This window comes from Rhincodon typus, chromosome 5 (assembly GCF_021869965.1).
Source record: "Rhincodon typus isolate 14 chromosome 5, sRhiTyp1.1, whole genome shotgun sequence".
In the NCBI taxonomy this organism is placed as follows: Eukaryota; Metazoa; Chordata; class Chondrichthyes; order Orectolobiformes; family Rhincodontidae; genus Rhincodon; species Rhincodon typus.
The window spans coordinates 117,561,207-117,578,593 of record NC_063336.1 but is presented as its reverse complement, the minus strand read 5'-3'; the positions used below and the strand labels follow the sequence as shown (position 1 = coordinate 117,578,593).

Genomic DNA, 17,387 nt, shown 5'->3' with positions numbered 1-17,387 from the left:
GGGGAAAAAAAAAACCACACGAACGCCAATTAGCCACCGAGAGTTGACCAATTCTCGCTGGTCTCAATACACACTGACAAAGGAGGACATGAATTTGACTGGGACAACGCATCCATAATAGCACGAGCCAAACAGATACATGCCAGGGAATTCCTGAAGGCCTGGCATTCCAACCGGAACTCCATCAATAAACACACATTGAACTGGACCTGATATACAAACCACTGGAAAACAGAACCAGAAGTAATGCCAACCACGCTAGTAAACAGGCAAGTAACAAGCAGGATAGAACACCAACGCTTCACCGGAGGCACGCTGATGATGTTAGCTAGCAGGGTAACAAAACATCTGCAACCCAACACCGGCTTGGTGAGCATGTCTACAACCTCATCCACAACCCAAGCTACAAATCTTCTCCAAACTCTGAGGATTTGAGTTATAGGGAGAGGCTAAATAGGCTGAGGCTATTTTTCCTGGAGCGTCAGAGGCTGAAGGGTGACCTCTTATAGAGGTTTATAAACCTGGAGCATGGATGGGGTATATAGACAAGGTCTTTCCCTAAACTAGAGGCCATATTTGTAAAGTGACTGAGGAAAGATGTAAAAGGGATGTAAGGGGTAGCTTTTTCAGAGGGTGGTGAGTGGAAGGAATGAGCTGCCAGAGGAACTAGTGGAAGCTGGTACAATTACAACATTTTAAAAGGCATCTAGATTGGGTATATGAATAGAAAGGGTTTAAAGGGATATGGGCCAAATGCTGACAAATGGGACTAGATTTATTCAGGATATCTGGTTGGCATGGACTAGTTGGATGGAAGAGTACAGCACAGAAACTGACATCTGATTAAGAATTTTGTGCTTAAAATACAATTTTAATGTCCGTTAACAGTATTTGTTAATTTTCTTTTTGAATGGAAAATTCCATATGTTAACATTTTTGACCTCCACTAATTGGCTTAGACTTACCACCTTCTCAGCCATCATAAAGATCTCATTTTACATATTTATTTTCTATCGTGAGATAGTTAAGCATGTTTAATTATGAAATTATTTTAGATCTTGTAAATCTGTTAAAGACAACCACTCAAAGCATTGTAGTAATACAGGCCACAAATTAAAGCCAAAAAAGTCTTATTCTGTTAATTCTTTTTGCAGACTATTTCAATTGTGTACATCATTACTGCTGTAGTTGGTGTTGAAGCTTGGTATGGACCCATCTTCCTTAATTTACAATACAGAGATCTCTTCAGTATAATGATTCTGGGTATGTAGCTTCTGTTAAATATACCAAGACTTATCAGTGTGAAACCAGTATATAAACATTTGATAAAGCATGGTGAAAATAGACTCCCGCGTATGTGCCTCTGCTCTGCAAAGGATGTAGGCTCCCATCTGCAATTCTCAACAAGGTGAATTTTTAATTTCCGCTTTGCTACTAATGGATAGTCAGTTGCAGTCCTTACTTTGAGTGGGAGAGTGTTACTGTCTTGTCCTTCTGACTCTGGAATGATTCAAGGACATGTGGAAGGAGTTGGATTTAACCAAATCATCAAAATGAGTCCCAATCAAAAACACGTCCCTCTGTAAATAAAAACACTGCAGGAAATGCTCTGCAGGTCAGGCAGCATCGTGGAGAAGCAAACAGTCAATGTTTCAGGCTGATGACCTTTCACCAGAGTGAAGTTGTTCTTGCTATCAGCAACTGGGTTCTGATGAAAGATCATACACAAAATAGTAAATGTTTCCACAAACATTGCTTGACTTGAGCATCTTTGCAGATTTGTGCAATCTGCAGTATTTTGTATTTGTATTTTTTTTTTTGTTGTGTCTTTTTTTTTTAAAACTTTAAGAACAAGTTGCCAATTTCAGTGTTTGGAGCGCAGATGCAGCATGCATCTGTATATGCATATACGTATACATATTTAGTTAGAATAAAAGTAATTGTTTTTAGGGCTGCACTGGAGGATTCCAAATTCATGTTTCCTTTTAACAACTGATTTTGGATATGAGTTTTCTGTTGAGCTTGTTTCTTGTGTTTCGAAGTAGAAATCAGGAGCAGAGTAGCCCACTTTTTTTTTTTGACTTTTTTTTTTTTTTTGAACTTGCTCCATCATTCCCTGTGATTTGTGGCTGGTCAGACTCCTGTCTGTTCGAGTGCCTTTTTTTAAACTGCTTTCTCTCCATTTTATACCCACCACACCCGCCCCCTCACCCTCTTCTGGAATATATTCCAGTGGATTTGCCTTCGCTGCCTTCTATGATAGAGACTTTTACAGGTTCACTACCCTCAGAAGAAATGTTTCCACATTCAGCCCTACATGGTATACCTTCTTTCCTGAAACTATGACCTCTGACTCTCTGCTATCCAACCAGGGAAAACATCCTACCTACATCTAAATCTATTAGAATTTGTTTTGATCAGAATCTCCCTCATCTCTTAAAAACCGTAGAGAGTACAGGCTCAGTTGAACCAATTCTCCTCAAACGCTAGTTCTGTCAACACACTATCGGCCAAATGAACCAGTATTGCAAGTGGCAAGTTGATCCTTTCTTGGAAGGGAGGCCAAAATATCGTGCAGTGCTCCCATTGTCATCCCACCTAAACCCTGTATTACTACAATAAGATGTCCTGATTTCTGAATTCTCATCTTGCAATGAAGGTCATCATACCATTTTGCATTCCCAATTGCTTTCTGCACCTGACTGTATATACCTGAGTAGACAGACACCCAGCTCTTTTTTTTTTTTTTTTTTTTTTTTTTTTTTTTTTTAAAATCTACATCCACATTTTAAATAATACTCTGCCTTTTCTGTTTTTCACAAGTATATAACTTCACATTTAGCCAAGCCACATTTGTACTCCATCTGCCATATGTTCGCCCACTCAACTTGTCTAAAATACCTTGAGGCTGCCTTTTGACTGTTGTCAGCTTTCACATTCTAAGTATTAGCCTAAACATCATGTTCAAGTTTGTCTCAACCATACAATAGTACAATCAGGTCAGACTTTCCCGTACTTGTTTGTGAGAGACAGAGCCTCAATCATCTGAGGATTTACTTTATTTGAATGGGTTCCAAACTACACATTAACACCATGATGTGGTAGGAATCTCAAAAATACTGTATTGTTGATATTTTAAAATATTTCAAATGTATATTAAAAGATGCTATACAACTACCTAAAAAGTAGATGATAGACAATGAAAATACATGCTAGAAGAAATGGTTGAAACTTTAGCCTAACTTCTGCCATCACTGGCAAAGCAGCTGTGCTTCCTGCTGAATTAAACGTTACTGACACAGATCTAGCAATTTTTGTGTGAATTTTTACTTTGTTGGTACCAAGTCAAGTGAATTTCTTGGAAATGTAGCAGCAGTGATGTTAGCAGGCAGTCAATTCCACTAAATTATTCTGATGATAAAGCAAAAAAGTTAATATTAACTTACCTTGTAATTAGTAATTTAACTTACCTTGCTTTTTTAAAAATTGCAGTTAATTGATTTTTGTTTGGAATTGTGTCAAAGCTTAACTTTATTTTTAGAAAAAAATATTAATCAGTCAAAAAATTGATGTTCAAATAAGTGAATTTAGATTTTATTGTCATTTAAAGGTGTAATTTTGAAGATAGCATGCTGTTAAAATTTCAGTTGGATTTCATTCAGTAAAATGTAACATTTACAGTGACACCAACAGCATAAGAGTAGAAGTTCTTGTCAGTCCAATAGATTTTCTATTGGTTGCAGTCAACAGGAGCAGTATTGAATCACCCACAGTGTCTTCCGGATGTCTGTGTTTTTTTTTTTTTTTTTTTTTTTTTTTTTTTTTTCTGTGCTTATACAGGCCCCAGAGGTTGCTGTCAGTTTCAGAGTAAGGATGGTGAATGCTCTGGTGATGTTACTACCATATTTTCCAGGGCTTAAACAATCTAAATGTAGAAAATTTTGATTTTTGTGAGCTATGTAAATCTAAGCCACGGAGTCTTGAACTGCTGTGTACAATTCTGGCCTCTACACTAAAAGAGGACGTGGATGCTTTGGAGGGGGTACTGAAAAGGTTGCCAAGATGTTGCCTAGTATGGGGGATTGAAGCTATGAGGAAAGGTTGGAATGCAGGAGGTTGAGGGACAACCTAATAGAAGTTTCTAAGATTGTGAATGGCATGGATAGCGTGGAAAGAATGAGGCTATTCTACAGAGTGGAGGGGCCCGTTACTAGGGGACACAGGTTTGGGGTCAAGGGTGGAGTGTAAAAGATGTGCAAGATAAATTTTTCACAAAGGATGGCGAGTGCCTGGAACATGCTGCCAGAGGAGATGGTGGAAGCAGACAATAGCAGCATCCGAGAAGCACCTGGATGAGTATACGAGTAGGAACGGAACAGAGGAATGAGGATCCTGTAAGACCTGTTTTAGTATGGAATAGCAAAATGTATCAGCACAGGCTGAAGGGCCTGTTTCTGTGCTGTACTTTTTTTTTGTTCTTTGGTTTTTAACCAAGTAGAATATTTAAGACCATATTGCCATTAGGTTTTGCTACACAGTATGTGAAGCTAGTGATACCGATGCAAATGGATGTTTTTGGAATCCTTCACTAATCAGGCATAAAAAATTTAAATAGGATAAAAATGGGTAGATTTGCCAGGACCTGAATGTTAGAACTGTCCACAAATTGTCATTTGGATCCTATAGTCTGTTTCAAACATCTAACTGTTACAATTACAGAAATTTCTGATAGCTCATGACTGCAATACTTTATATTCCAGCATTACGTTTGTAAATCAAAATGTTTATCAGGACTAGCAAAACATTGTTAACAATGCCCATTCTTGTTTCAAAACCCCTCTAACATAGGGAACTGTTGCATTTATGACAAAACAAGGTATTTATGTATTGTTCCCATCTTGAACAACAAGTTTTCTTTAGTGATATTTTTGGATGTGCAATTTTCAAAGCCTGCCATTGTAAATTTATTGAATTGAACACCGAAGAAGTAGTTTCATGGACGTAGTATGCTGATGCCTGTGAATTTAAATTTATTTAATCTATCTCCTAGGTTGTGCCTTTATTGTCACATTTCCTGTGAGCTTGTATAATGTTTTCAAGTAAGTATCTGAATTCTTTGGTTCTGTGCCTTTTTAACAAGTTTTTTTTTGATGTGTCAATATTTCAATTTGAAATTCTTTTTTTTGTAAAAATGTAAACATTTTAAGTTGTGTATTGATATTTTGGAATAATCTTGAATGTTTTGTTTGTAGTCATGAGCCTTGATCATAAATGCGCTGTATCCGCTGCATTTATTCTTGTATTCTTTGAAATTAATTTGGAGACTTTATTTGTACATGTCCTCATTTATCAAATGATTCTGGGATTGTAAATGATCATGATTTAGCTATAAAGATAGTGTATGTATTGTTCTTGGGATAATTTGTTGCATCTGCGATCCTTTTTCCAAGTTATTAAACACAAGGAAAAAAAATGCCTTGGAAATCCAAGTTTGCAAAATGTTCAGCTGTGGAAATAGCATAAAACCTTGTGGCCGGTGGTGTCACTTTTTTTTTTGAGGTCTATACATTGTGGATCAAAGTCTTGATTCTTAATATTTAAAATGTACTGTACCGCACAGCAAAGCATTCTTTATAAATATGTTAACCTAGAAAATTTTGGATAACTTAAGTGAAGCTTGATTACTCTACTCTAATTAGTGCTGTTCTCCTTGATTCTTTAGAGCATATAGGTCTAACACCCTGAAGCACCATTCCTTTTATGAAGCAATGCTGCCATTCATTTCACCAGTATTGCTTTTCAGTCTTTGCACACTCTGGGTCTGTACATCGCCATATGACGTTATAGAGAAACATCCAAGAATAGTATACTTTTTGGTTGGCACAGCCTTTTCTAATCTCACGGTAAGATCGTCTGCCTGCCTGTTCACCCCCTCTCATCTGCAAATTATAAAGGAATGCTCTTGTATTTTTATTTATGTAAATAGACTAAATGCTTCTCCTTTTCTACTTTGCAGTGTAAGCTCATAGTTTGTCAGATGAGTAATACTCGCTGTCAGCCCCTCAGCTGGTTTCTCCTGCCATTGGCTGTAGGTGTGATCTTTGTAATCTCTGGTATCTTGCAAGACAAAGAATATTATCTTCTCATTATTTTGACTACAGTAATAACTCTTGCACACATTCACTACGGAGTATGTGTGGTGAGTAGATTTTGTTTTGCTATGTTTGTATTTCTGGTTATGTCTAAATAAGATTATTGTTTATCCTCAATGATAAACATTGTCATGGAACACTTTAAAAGCATTGATGTTTAAGAGCAAAATCCTCCCTACTAACAATGTATCATTTTCAATACCTCCATTATAATTGCGGGATTTTTTTAGCATACATATCTGGCACTTTGATCCTATCCATCTGGACTATTACTCGAGTATTCTTTTTTGCTATACTTTGGCATTGTTTCTGATTTAACATCTCCTCCATCACTGAGAAGATTCATGGTCAAAAATCACACGACATCTGGCGCATCCATATCATGGAACAGATTCCTATTGGTCTTTTCAGAAACATTTTGTACTGCATTGTTGCATGAATTAAACATTTGAGTTCCTTTTTTGTCTTTGAACTAGGTTAAATTTTCAAGACAATTTTTTTGAAAAAAAAAAGTTTAATGTTTCAAGACAAACATTAAAAATATAAGAAATAGGATTAAACCATATGGCCTGTCAAACCTGGTCTGCCATTTAGTGTAATAATGGAATTCAACCCCACTTTCCTGCCTCTTCCCTCCTGCTCTTCCCATATTCCTTTTTGATTTGAGAGACACCAACAATATATTTATCACAGTCTTGAATGCATTTAGTTATAGAATTCCTCTATGTAGTTTTCAACATGAAGGAGAAATGAGTCTTTAGCCAAGGTTGAGGGTGTGGTGAAGGTGCTAACCAGGATGTTTCCTTGTTCATATTTGCCTTTTAATGTCGCGAGACTTCATGTGCTGCAGAGTCCACCTTGATGGATCCCAAGACAACTCCCTCCCAACAGTATGCCATTGTGTTCTGGTGGGTCTGTTTGTTAGAGGTACAAGACATACCCAGTATTAGTAATGGAAATATCTGGGAGATTGAAAGGTATAAAATGACTTTGTTCACATTATCTACCTTTTTTTTAATTAGTTACATACTCAATATTTCAATAAATTTGCCAAACAGGATATTCCCTTTGCTGAAAGCATGTTGACTTGTGGTCTTTGGTCTTTGAATTGCATTAAGACTTCTGTAATAGTTTGTAGCATTTGCCCAAGAATTGATTTTGGGCTAATTGGCATGTGGCTCTCTGCTTGCTTTCTTCCTCCTTTCCTAAAGTGATGAAACTGGCAAAATGTTACCAGTCTACTGGGCTCTTTCCAGGGAGTGAGACTGCCTCCTGGAACAAGTGTCCAGGCAACACTCTTTCTCTCTCCCTCCCTCACTCATGCCCCACAATATTTACACTTCAGACTTCAGTTCAGTATCCATGAGCCAAAGTTGCCCATGTGTTGTGGTGATGGTGATTAGTTAATAGTTAATATTCAATAGTCAATTGGTTAATAGTTACACAGCTCAAGTAATAAATCAAACTTGTACTTTCTGAGCTTTTGAGCTCAACTGTTGGGGACTGATGAAGACAGTGAAATGGAGGACCTCTTTCCTGCTTGTGCACCAAATTTCCACATGAAACCAAGAGTTCTTCTTTCTGATATGTGGGCACTTTTGTCTAAGCCAGCATTTATTGCCCAGCCCAAATTGCTCAGGACTTAGTCCACAATATTATAGGGTTGAAGTCACATGCAGATGACTAAGGATGGAAGATTTCTTCCCTAATGGACACTAGTGAAGTAGATAAGTTTTTATGACCATCAATATTGGTTACTTTTTTGTTTTTAAATTCTAGGTTTGTTTTTTAAAAAACTAGAATTCAATTTTCACTTTCTATCATGGTGGGATTTGAATCCAAGATCCCAGAACATGAGCCTCAGGTTCTGAATTATTATGCCACTGTCTTTATCCCCTGCCAAAAGATGATATACTTTTTTTTTTACTCATGCCTCACTTTAGACACAGTCTTCTGACTGTATACCCCTTCTTTCGACCATGGTGTGAAAAACTTGGCTCCTTTTTAACGGCAGTTACTCAGGCATGACAGCACAGCTAGTTTGTCTTGCCTTTTTCTTCCCCCCCCCACATCATGCTGTAGCCAGCGACATTAGTGACCTAGAGAAAACTTGCCCTTGTCCCCATAGAAATGTACTTTTCACATTGGTGAGTTGACTAACACTGCAACAAGAGTGCCATGAAAGGGAGACTGATCAGGGAAACATTCCAAGCATGACTGACCCAAAATTGAACTAATGAGTTGTTGAAGGCTGAATATGTACATAGCTCTAAGCAGTTTCAGAACATCACAATGAACAAAAACACCCTGATGCACCTTAGCATTGAAAATAGCTACAGGAATTAGATAAGTGTTACTTTCTAGGAACTTTTTATAAACATCTTTTTAGAGTGCAACATTTTACTGTCTTATAGGTGAATCAGCTGAGCAAACATTTTAACATTTACGTCTTTTCATTGAAAAAACCAAACGTTGAATGACTGGAGGAGGAACAGAAAATTGGCTTGCAGGCTTCAGAAGTATTGTAAAGAATTGCTACCCCATGAGCCTGTGAATGCTTCAACCGTCACTGCAAACTGTGCCCCACCACCAACAGTAGAAAACAGGAGATTCAGATGGTCCCTCCTAAGTATTAAGATAGTTTTTTTTTTTTTATAAAGAGATATACTGATAAAGGTTGAATAATTCAATTAAATATGTGAATAGACACTAACTGTGCACAAAGGTTGTGTGCAATTGGCTGGCACTGGATTTTTTTTTTTTGTGATGCTCCTTTTCATTCAAGTTCTATTGTACTATTGGACTCTTCGATTTTTAAATAGATGGTAACTTGTATCCAAGACAATAGACGAAGAAACATTTCGTCTCACTTCCAGGTTATAGATTCACAACCTAGTTCTTGGGCAATGTGATTTATATTTGCATTGTTTCTTCATCATCCACTTTTTTCTTCAACCTGTGTTATGAAACATAATTACATCTCACTTATTACACACTGAATAGTCACTTGCCTGTGTAGTCTGAGTAAAATGGCCAATTCTGGAAATTGCACATTTTCACAAAGATGTAATAGTAGTGAAGTCTTGTGTATATGAGTTTGCTAAAGCCCATATTAAAACCCTATTTTTGCAAAAGCTATAACTTAAGAGAAATTGGATGAAAATATAATTTAAGTGGACTTATCAGAAACAAATCAAAACCTCAAATTGATGTTCTCCCTTCTGTTTCAATTTTTTTGTGGTGGTGAATGCATGCCGATTTTCTACTATATAGCTTTTTTTTTTCAATGGAAGTTTGTGCTTGAATGAAGAGTATACTAAAAGTCTCAGAGCAAGGTATACTTGGAAGGAACAAGCATTACTAGCAGTTTATTCTACAAAACCAGAGGTTTTGTTCCTAGACTCTGTTTAGGAAAAGCAATTTAATGTATTGTGTGTATTTTCATTTGTGGCAGTTACACTTGGTTAAGATGGGAGAGAACGTAGAAGGGATAGAATGATCAGATTGTCATGCTTCATAGTGTAAGAATGCATACTTAATTTAGTTTGGATCCTTGTGTTAAGTACAGTTTAGTCAATGGTCTTGTTTCCGTAGAGGTACTGTATCTATTCCTGGCAAAGCTTGTCATAATAAAATATTGCAATATTCCTATTCATATCAATCACTAATCTGTCCAAAATATTTGGATCTGGCAAATAGAATCCATTCTAATTTTTGACGTCATGCTAACTAGTTTGGATTGACTCCAGCTTCCTTTTAAAAGCAACTTCAACTGGCCCAAATTAATTGTAACAATAAGATTAAAGATAATTGTATTGCAGCTTTCATGAAATACTTGCAAGCCAGGTGAGCTGATTATAAGTTGCAACTCAAAGTATTGCTGTGTACCACAGTTCTATCAATAATTGTCTGAATATGAACTGAATGTTCTGATTAATATCATGGCAAAATATCAAATCCATTTTTTTCTTTTCAAATTACCTGTAGTACAAAAGTGAAGTTTGAATCAACTTGATGTATATTGCCTCTTTGTGCATCATTTTACTCTTTTTGTAAACTTGAGTAATCATCTTATCACTTACTATTTTACCCGTGGTTTGCATGTTTTGTTTCTGATATTTCATATATATCAGAAGTCTAACAGATGAATACTTAAAGTTTTTAGCTTTAATTTGGTCAGATTGAATCTGACTTTCAGATCATAAATTGAAGTGTTTAATTTGACCATCCAACTTTCAACTAAAACCCAATTAAAAGCCCACTATTGATTCATATTTGTTGTTGTAAGGAATCCATGATAAGTTGTTTGACCAAGTTTGTTTTGTTTTTATTAAAGGGTGAAACTCCTAGGTTGAATATTGTTAGTTTTCTTAATTTGCGGCTTCAGATTGCATGTAACTTGTGCCTTTTTTTGCTTTTCAATTTGTAGAAGAGATGATTAGATCCTCAAAGTGCATTAGTTCAAATCAATGTACAGTGATCTGGCTGATCTAGCTGATCTAGCAATGTTTTTGACGCCACTGCTTCTTGCTTGTATACTAGGATGTATGTCCTTTAGTAACTTTGTCTGATTTTTTTTTTTTTTGGAAGTACTAATTGAAACTAATGCAAGAGATAGAAACACATTCTGTGCCAATTCCAGATTTGGTCTAATTATTTCTGGGTTCAGATGTTAACTGAGTCATGAATTCATGCAGATGTAACTTTTATTGATTAGCTGCCGATGTAATTACTGGAACGTTTTGTTAGGAATGTGAATGATCTTTTATCATACACTAATACTAGTGTTGCTATTTACAATTTGATTTGCTTTCTTCTCCATCTACCCAGTTAAGTTGCCAGAAGTGTGACTGTATCTAATAGAATGTTGGTTAATAATTGTTTTGGTGTGTAACATTTGATATGTGAACATCTTTATATGGCTTTCAGTTGTTATGGGTGCACGTTCTTTGATTAATTCCCAAATAGCTGTTATTTTGTACAGAAATATCAAAATACAACTTCACTGTTAATTAAAAATAGAGCAATTGTCCTAATTATGAATTAATGCACGGTTAAGGTAGTTGGAAATAATACTATGAATTCTGACAGAAAATAGAATTTACTGCAGATATTCTGATGGCATAAATAGGTTCTTCTGATTGTGTACTATTACTCAATGTCAGAATATAAGAATTGTGGTGAGGTGACCACAGAGCTTGTGTGCCTCCTAGGTATTACTGGATTTTGCAATTTTTATTATTAAATTCATAGTAATAACCTGCAAAAAGTACAATATCCACCGCCCCTTGAATTAAAAGTTTTTTTTTAAGTTCAATCAGCTATTCTGGAGAAAGTAGCGAAGATTCTTGCACTTGGGTGACTTTTAACTTTGTTTATGAAAGTTAAAGATTAGTATTTTCACATGCACGTCTTATGCGTTTTTTCTAAGAGATGACAGTGGATGCAATTTTTTTAAACTTTTTTTAAAGATTTTGATATTTCTTGCAAGCTTCATTATTCTCCTTGGCCTTGTCATGTATCACCATAGTTGGGGGGGAAAATAAACACAACAGCTTATCAACCTTGTCAAGTTTTCTAGAAAACTTCAAATGTTGGATAGAGGGGCTGATGGTCAAATGTTGGCTTTGTTTACATTGCTCTCTAGCACAAATAGTTTAACTGTTATTTAGCACTAAAGCCTGTAAAAATCATCTTACATAATTATGAAATTAATGCAATAACTTTTTTTGCTTTTTTTTGGTTTTGGGTCCAGTGTGCATAGTTATTTCCATATTCCCTTAGTATTAGAGGTCCTGTATAGTCAAAATGATAAATTATTTCCACTCAAACAATTAAACCTTGACAAATTTATACTAGATTGTGAAGTGCTTTTCACACCTGCCATTGCAGTGCACTGTTAATTCAATTTGCACACCTGATCTTGTTTGCAAGTTAATACCAGGATACAACTATGTAGAAATCTGTTTTCTATCCTTTGAAAGTGGATTTGATTCGTATAGTTGAACTATTTTGCTGCTCAATTGCTGACCATTTTTAAATTTGGAAATGATTTAACTGATTTAATTATGTGCATGCTGTATAATTCAGAAGCCTGATTACAGCTTAACATTGTGAAATTATTTCAATTGTTGTTACTTAATCTCTTGTCCAAGCAATTAACTATTCAGATTAACTCTGTTTGTGTTAGATGTATTCAGTAATATTGTACTGCCTTGAGTTTCCTTCTGATACTGAATGTTCATGGCTGCTCATTGTCTTTTTATTCACAATGAATTTACTGAGGAACAGTGGGATATGAAAAAAGATGGACCATCTCATTAAACTTGGATGATAGTTAAAAGCACATCAAGCAGTTCAGGGTTGGTCTAGATTTTAAAAAAACTAGTGAATTTTCCTTGTCACTAACAGATTTATGATTACTATTGGATGAGATTGTGCTTTCACTTTGAGAAAGAAGTAATATTCTTAAATGTTAAAACAAAAGGAATTTTGTTTCCTATAAGCTTAAAATGCCACAATATTTATAGTTCGCCGATGCCTTTAGGTGGAGCTTATTTTGGAGAACATTGACAGAACTGCATAAAATTTAAAACTTGTGAATGTCTTAAATTTTGATCACTACCTGTTAGCTGAGATTTAACAATAAAAGTGAAATGAACTTGTTAGCTGGTTATTGAATTGATTTAAATGCAACTTTTTTTTAATCATCTTAAACATAGCCTTGAAGACACTCTGATTGAAAGAATTGATTCAAATTGTTTATTGCCAATCTTGGGTATTTCAAGACTTCTGTGATTTTCATACACTCTTCACTTCACTTTAACTAACTTTAGTGTGGCATATCAACATCAGTAACAAAAATTTCATGCATAAAGCCATGTTTTGATTTTTTTTCTTATTTTTTAAGTCTCATTTTAATTAACACTTACTAACACTTTTATTTTGAATTGCTAAAAATTGGGAGGGATTTGGTCCAAACTTCTCCTCAACCTCCTCGCCTTTTGCATTCCTCATTGTGACAGTGCAGGGCACGGGTATGCCAAAGCCTTTGTTTTCTTTGCTTGTCTGAGTTCTGATCTCTGATTAGCTGATTTTTTGCATACATAATATTTGAGAGAACCCTTATTTAGGTAGCCTTCCTAATTTAAATAAAAGTTAAAATAACTGAGTATAACACAATTTGTGATAGTAGATGCCAACTCTAAAGTACATGCTGGACTTTGGAATGTGTACATGACAGTTGCCAGAAGTAACTTAGTTATGAAAATCAATAAAACAAATTGTCTGAATGTTTGAGTGAGGAAAATATTTTGCTTTGTATGATAGTATTTGTAGTGATCCTATCTGTTCTAGCCAGTGCAATGGCTTCATCAGTAGTACTTTCCCTTTTCTTAATCATAATTTGCAAATCAGAGAGCAAGTGTCATTGAATGTGATGAAAGGCACAAGGGAGGAAACTGGATAACTCCTTCACCTTCTAATTAGAGGTTCCTTCATTAGGAGAAAGACCTACATTTTTTTTTGAGGGATGACTGCTTTTTGAAACCAGAAGTTTATTCTTGAGTGCAACAAGTTTTTTTTTTGACATGTAATATTTAATCGTTTGTCTTAATTGGTATTTTCAATGCACTCAGTCATCTTTTGCACAATTGAATTTCAATTTGATTTTTAATTGGCTTATTGTAGGTAACTTTCACAAATGTATGAACCCCTGTGCTAAAGGGGCAGAATTTGAGTGCCTACATTCCAGTAGAGTTGTGGTTATGATCTTGGGACAAATTGGCAAAAGATTACCTTGACTTAATTATGTTGCTGTATTAGGGCCATTAAAATTGCAGCTGAGTAATTAAATAATCATAGTATTCAAATTAAGATTTTTAATTACAGCTAATTGTGATTTATTGTACAGAAATATTTCTGTACAACTGACCACAGTTTACTCCTTGTTTCATGACGACTAAATATCTAATATGCCTTTTATCCTTGACTTGACTTGATATTAATGTTCGTGAAGAAACATATTTTTGAAGAGCAAGTTGGGAAATTCCTTGCTGCCTTTGCTTGAAACACCCAGTCTACCTCATTTACCTTTTTTTATTAGAATAACAAAATGGGATGACTGATAGTGAATCAATACCCTAATGGTACTAATATTCTATAAAGATCACTTACAAAGCTCTTGCCTTCCTCTCTTCTCCTCCCCCCCCCCCCCCCCCACCCCCCACCAAATCATTATGCTCTTGTTATTTTTGTAAAGAAATAATGTAAGCTGCACACACACTTAGTTCTAAACTCTGTTTTCAGCACCAAATTTGCACAAAGTGTATGCTGATTCACTGAATTGCATGAAAAGGCAGCTTAGTACACATTGTATAATTTACTTAGCTTACTATCAAGAAGTACAAGGCTTTATTTCGACACATTGCATGGTTTTGTAATCCACAAATGAGTGGATTCATAATCAAGTTGTAATGTACTTGTTCAAAACTCAGTAAAATAGGATTCATTTGCATTGCAACCTCTGTAGGGAGCACTTTCTTGATAATTGTTCTTTTGGTCTATGTTTTAAGTTATTAAAAGAAAACATTTTTTAGGTGCTGTTTTCTTCAGATGAAGTAATGATCTACATGATGATTAAGTACAAAGTTCACAATCCTGTTGTATGCATGTTATTGCTCCCAGAAAGCTGTTTAAAAATGTACCTGAAGTAATTCAACTGGTATGCCATGTAGAAATTTGACAGCTTTCTTGTGTCTTCAAAGTTGTATATTTAGTTGGTCAAATTACTGACATATCACTCACCTGTCTCATTTTAACTGAATTTATTGAGAATGCCACATTGTGTACAAGAATGTGTCATATTTACTGGTCATTATTTCACCTGAAGTAGTGCACTAAGTACATCTCTATTGTAGAATCCCTCTTCTGCTGTGACCATTGGAATAAAAATGTATGACTGCTGTTGGATGAGGTCCTGTGGTAGCGCTTGCTTTGTAAAATGCTACCAAGTTATTTATTGTAAAGATAAACATTGAACGTTTAATAAAACTGAAAGAAAAAGTGGCCTGATTTATATTGTCTCATACAATCTGATAACTAAGAGTAATCAGGAAGTTACATGATTTATTGAAAATATAACCCTTTTAATACCCTTTTTATTTCTTGTAAAGCATGTTAAAGGACTTGTCATCATGGGGAAAAATATCCTGAACTTGATTAAATAAAACTATATGCACAACTTCTGCATACCCCAACTATAGCAAATTTTACAAAAATATTTCAGCAGTAATTTTCTATTCAGTTTGAATTTTGTACTGTATTATTGATGCTGTGCTCTGTTCCTGGTACATCTTAGCTGCTCTTTTTTTTTTCTTTTTTGCAACTGGCCATACTAATTAACAGGAGGTTTTGAACTATTGTTCTACTTGCCTCAATGCCACTTTTTTTCATGAAAGAAGCTGGGGCAGGGGCCATTGGAAATCTTCTACATGGTAGTGGTCATAGATTTGGAAGGTGTTGTCTAAGAATCTTTTGAACTTATGCAGTGCATCTTTGAGACAGCATATATTGCTACTGATGATCAGTGGTTGAGGGACTGCACTCTTTCAGTCAAGTCTGGAGTGTTCCATCTCCCCTGACTTCTGCCTTTTTGTAGATGGTGGACAGAATGTGATGAGTCAGAAAGTGACTTACTCATCACAGTATTCCTAGCATCTGACCTGTTCTTGTAGCCACTGTTCATGTAGCAAGTATCTAATAATAGCCTGAGGATTACTATTGACTAATGGGAGATTTTGGAGATGGTAAGGCCATTGAATGTTGAGGGCTGATAGTTATTGGAGATGGTCCATTGGTAGTATGGCTATTGCCCAAATCTTGTTGCCTTTTGGGTATGGGTTACATCTGTACTAGAGGTGTCATGAATGGGGCTGAACACTGCACTAATCAGTAAGCATCCCTAACTTTGACCTTTTCTGACTATCCCTCCATCCTAATGAAGCAGCTAATGATGGCTAGGCCTAGGACACTTCTCCCAGGAACTCCAGCTGAGATGACTGACCACTAACCATAGCCTTCCTATCACGTGCTCACTTACGACTCCAACATTGGAATTACTTCCTCCTGATTCCCTTTTATTTTAGCTTTGCTAGGGTTCCTTTAGTTAGTATCCCTGATATTGTCACCTCCCATCTTCCTTGGTGTAGTAATGATTTGAAGTTTTTCAAAATACTAATCAAATTTCCTGAGGTGAAAGCAAAGAAAATTGTCTGTACTTTTCCAATCTAGCTTCACTAGTGGCGTCTGACTGTTCATATGCTAAAAATGTGGCACCCGTACTGCATAATACGTCAGCTTTCGTCTTATGCTACCTGGCTTCCAGTATTTTTCCCCCAGCACCATGCTGTGTTATCTGACTCCAGCAGCTGCAGTTCTTGCTCTCTAAGGTCTAACTGGTGTCTTTTTTATAGGTTTTGTTACAAACATGCGTTTCTCCTAATCCTCGACCCTTTCAGAATTCATTTTATGCTGCTTTACTCTGAAGAAAGAAAATTGAGAAATCATCTCCTTGAACTTCCCCTACCACCCATCTACCCACTCTCCTCCCTTGCTCATGTCCGTTCTGAAGTTCTACACTTTTGCCTTCCACTTCTACAATGCTTCTCCTCTGTCCCCTGCACTCGACTCTAAATCATCAATACAGCAGGAAAAACAAGACTTCCCCCTATTAAACTGTACCCTGAAACTGATCAATTACTATTCTGTTACACTCACCCATTTTTTTGTATTACCTTGCGAATGTTCCTTTCATTCCCTGAGCGGGTCTAGACCCGAAATGTCAGCCTTCCTGCTCCTATGATGCTGCTTGGCCTGCTGTGTTCATCCAGCCCTGCACCTTGTTATCTCAGATACTCCAGCATCTGCAGTTCTGACTATCTCTTAAAACTTCGTGTGGTGCTAGTTTATCAACAATTTAGAATGTTATTGGGAAGTGGAGGTGTACGTTACCTTAAAGCTTTACTGTCAGCTCTCACAAGGACTCGCTAATTATCCCACCTTTCTCTGACCGTTACTTCAATCCCCAACCGTTGTGGCTGGATTGTGTTGTTCCATCACATCGGCCGGGCAACCTGGTGACGTCACGGTCACCTAGCGACCGCCGTCTCCTAGCGACGGGCATCAACCGCCTCCCTCAGGCCCAGGGGGAACCGGCCGCTCCCGCTCCGGTCCTTA

General features: G+C 36.3%; 1 protein-coding gene across 2 annotated transcripts in view; it reads left to right on the top strand.

Annotated features, from left to right (window-relative positions):
• selenoi (selenoprotein I) overlaps nucleotides 1-15,218 on the top strand; it is a 48,464-nt gene extending 33,246 nt beyond the window's left edge. For both annotated transcript variants that reach the window (XM_048597155.1, XM_048597156.1), the window contains exons 6-10: nucleotides 1,155-1,263; nucleotides 5,051-5,099; nucleotides 5,723-5,903; nucleotides 6,017-6,199; nucleotides 8,567-15,218. In XM_048597155.1, the coding sequence (XP_048453112.1) occupies nucleotides 1,155-1,263; nucleotides 5,051-5,099; nucleotides 5,723-5,903; nucleotides 6,017-6,199; nucleotides 8,567-8,632 (588 nt within the window). In that variant the 3' untranslated portion in view covers nucleotides 8,633-15,218. The remainder of the gene's footprint in view (nucleotides 1-1,154; nucleotides 1,264-5,050; nucleotides 5,100-5,722; nucleotides 5,904-6,016; nucleotides 6,200-8,566) is intronic.
• The last annotated feature ends 2,169 nt before the right edge of the window (nucleotides 15,219-17,387 follow it).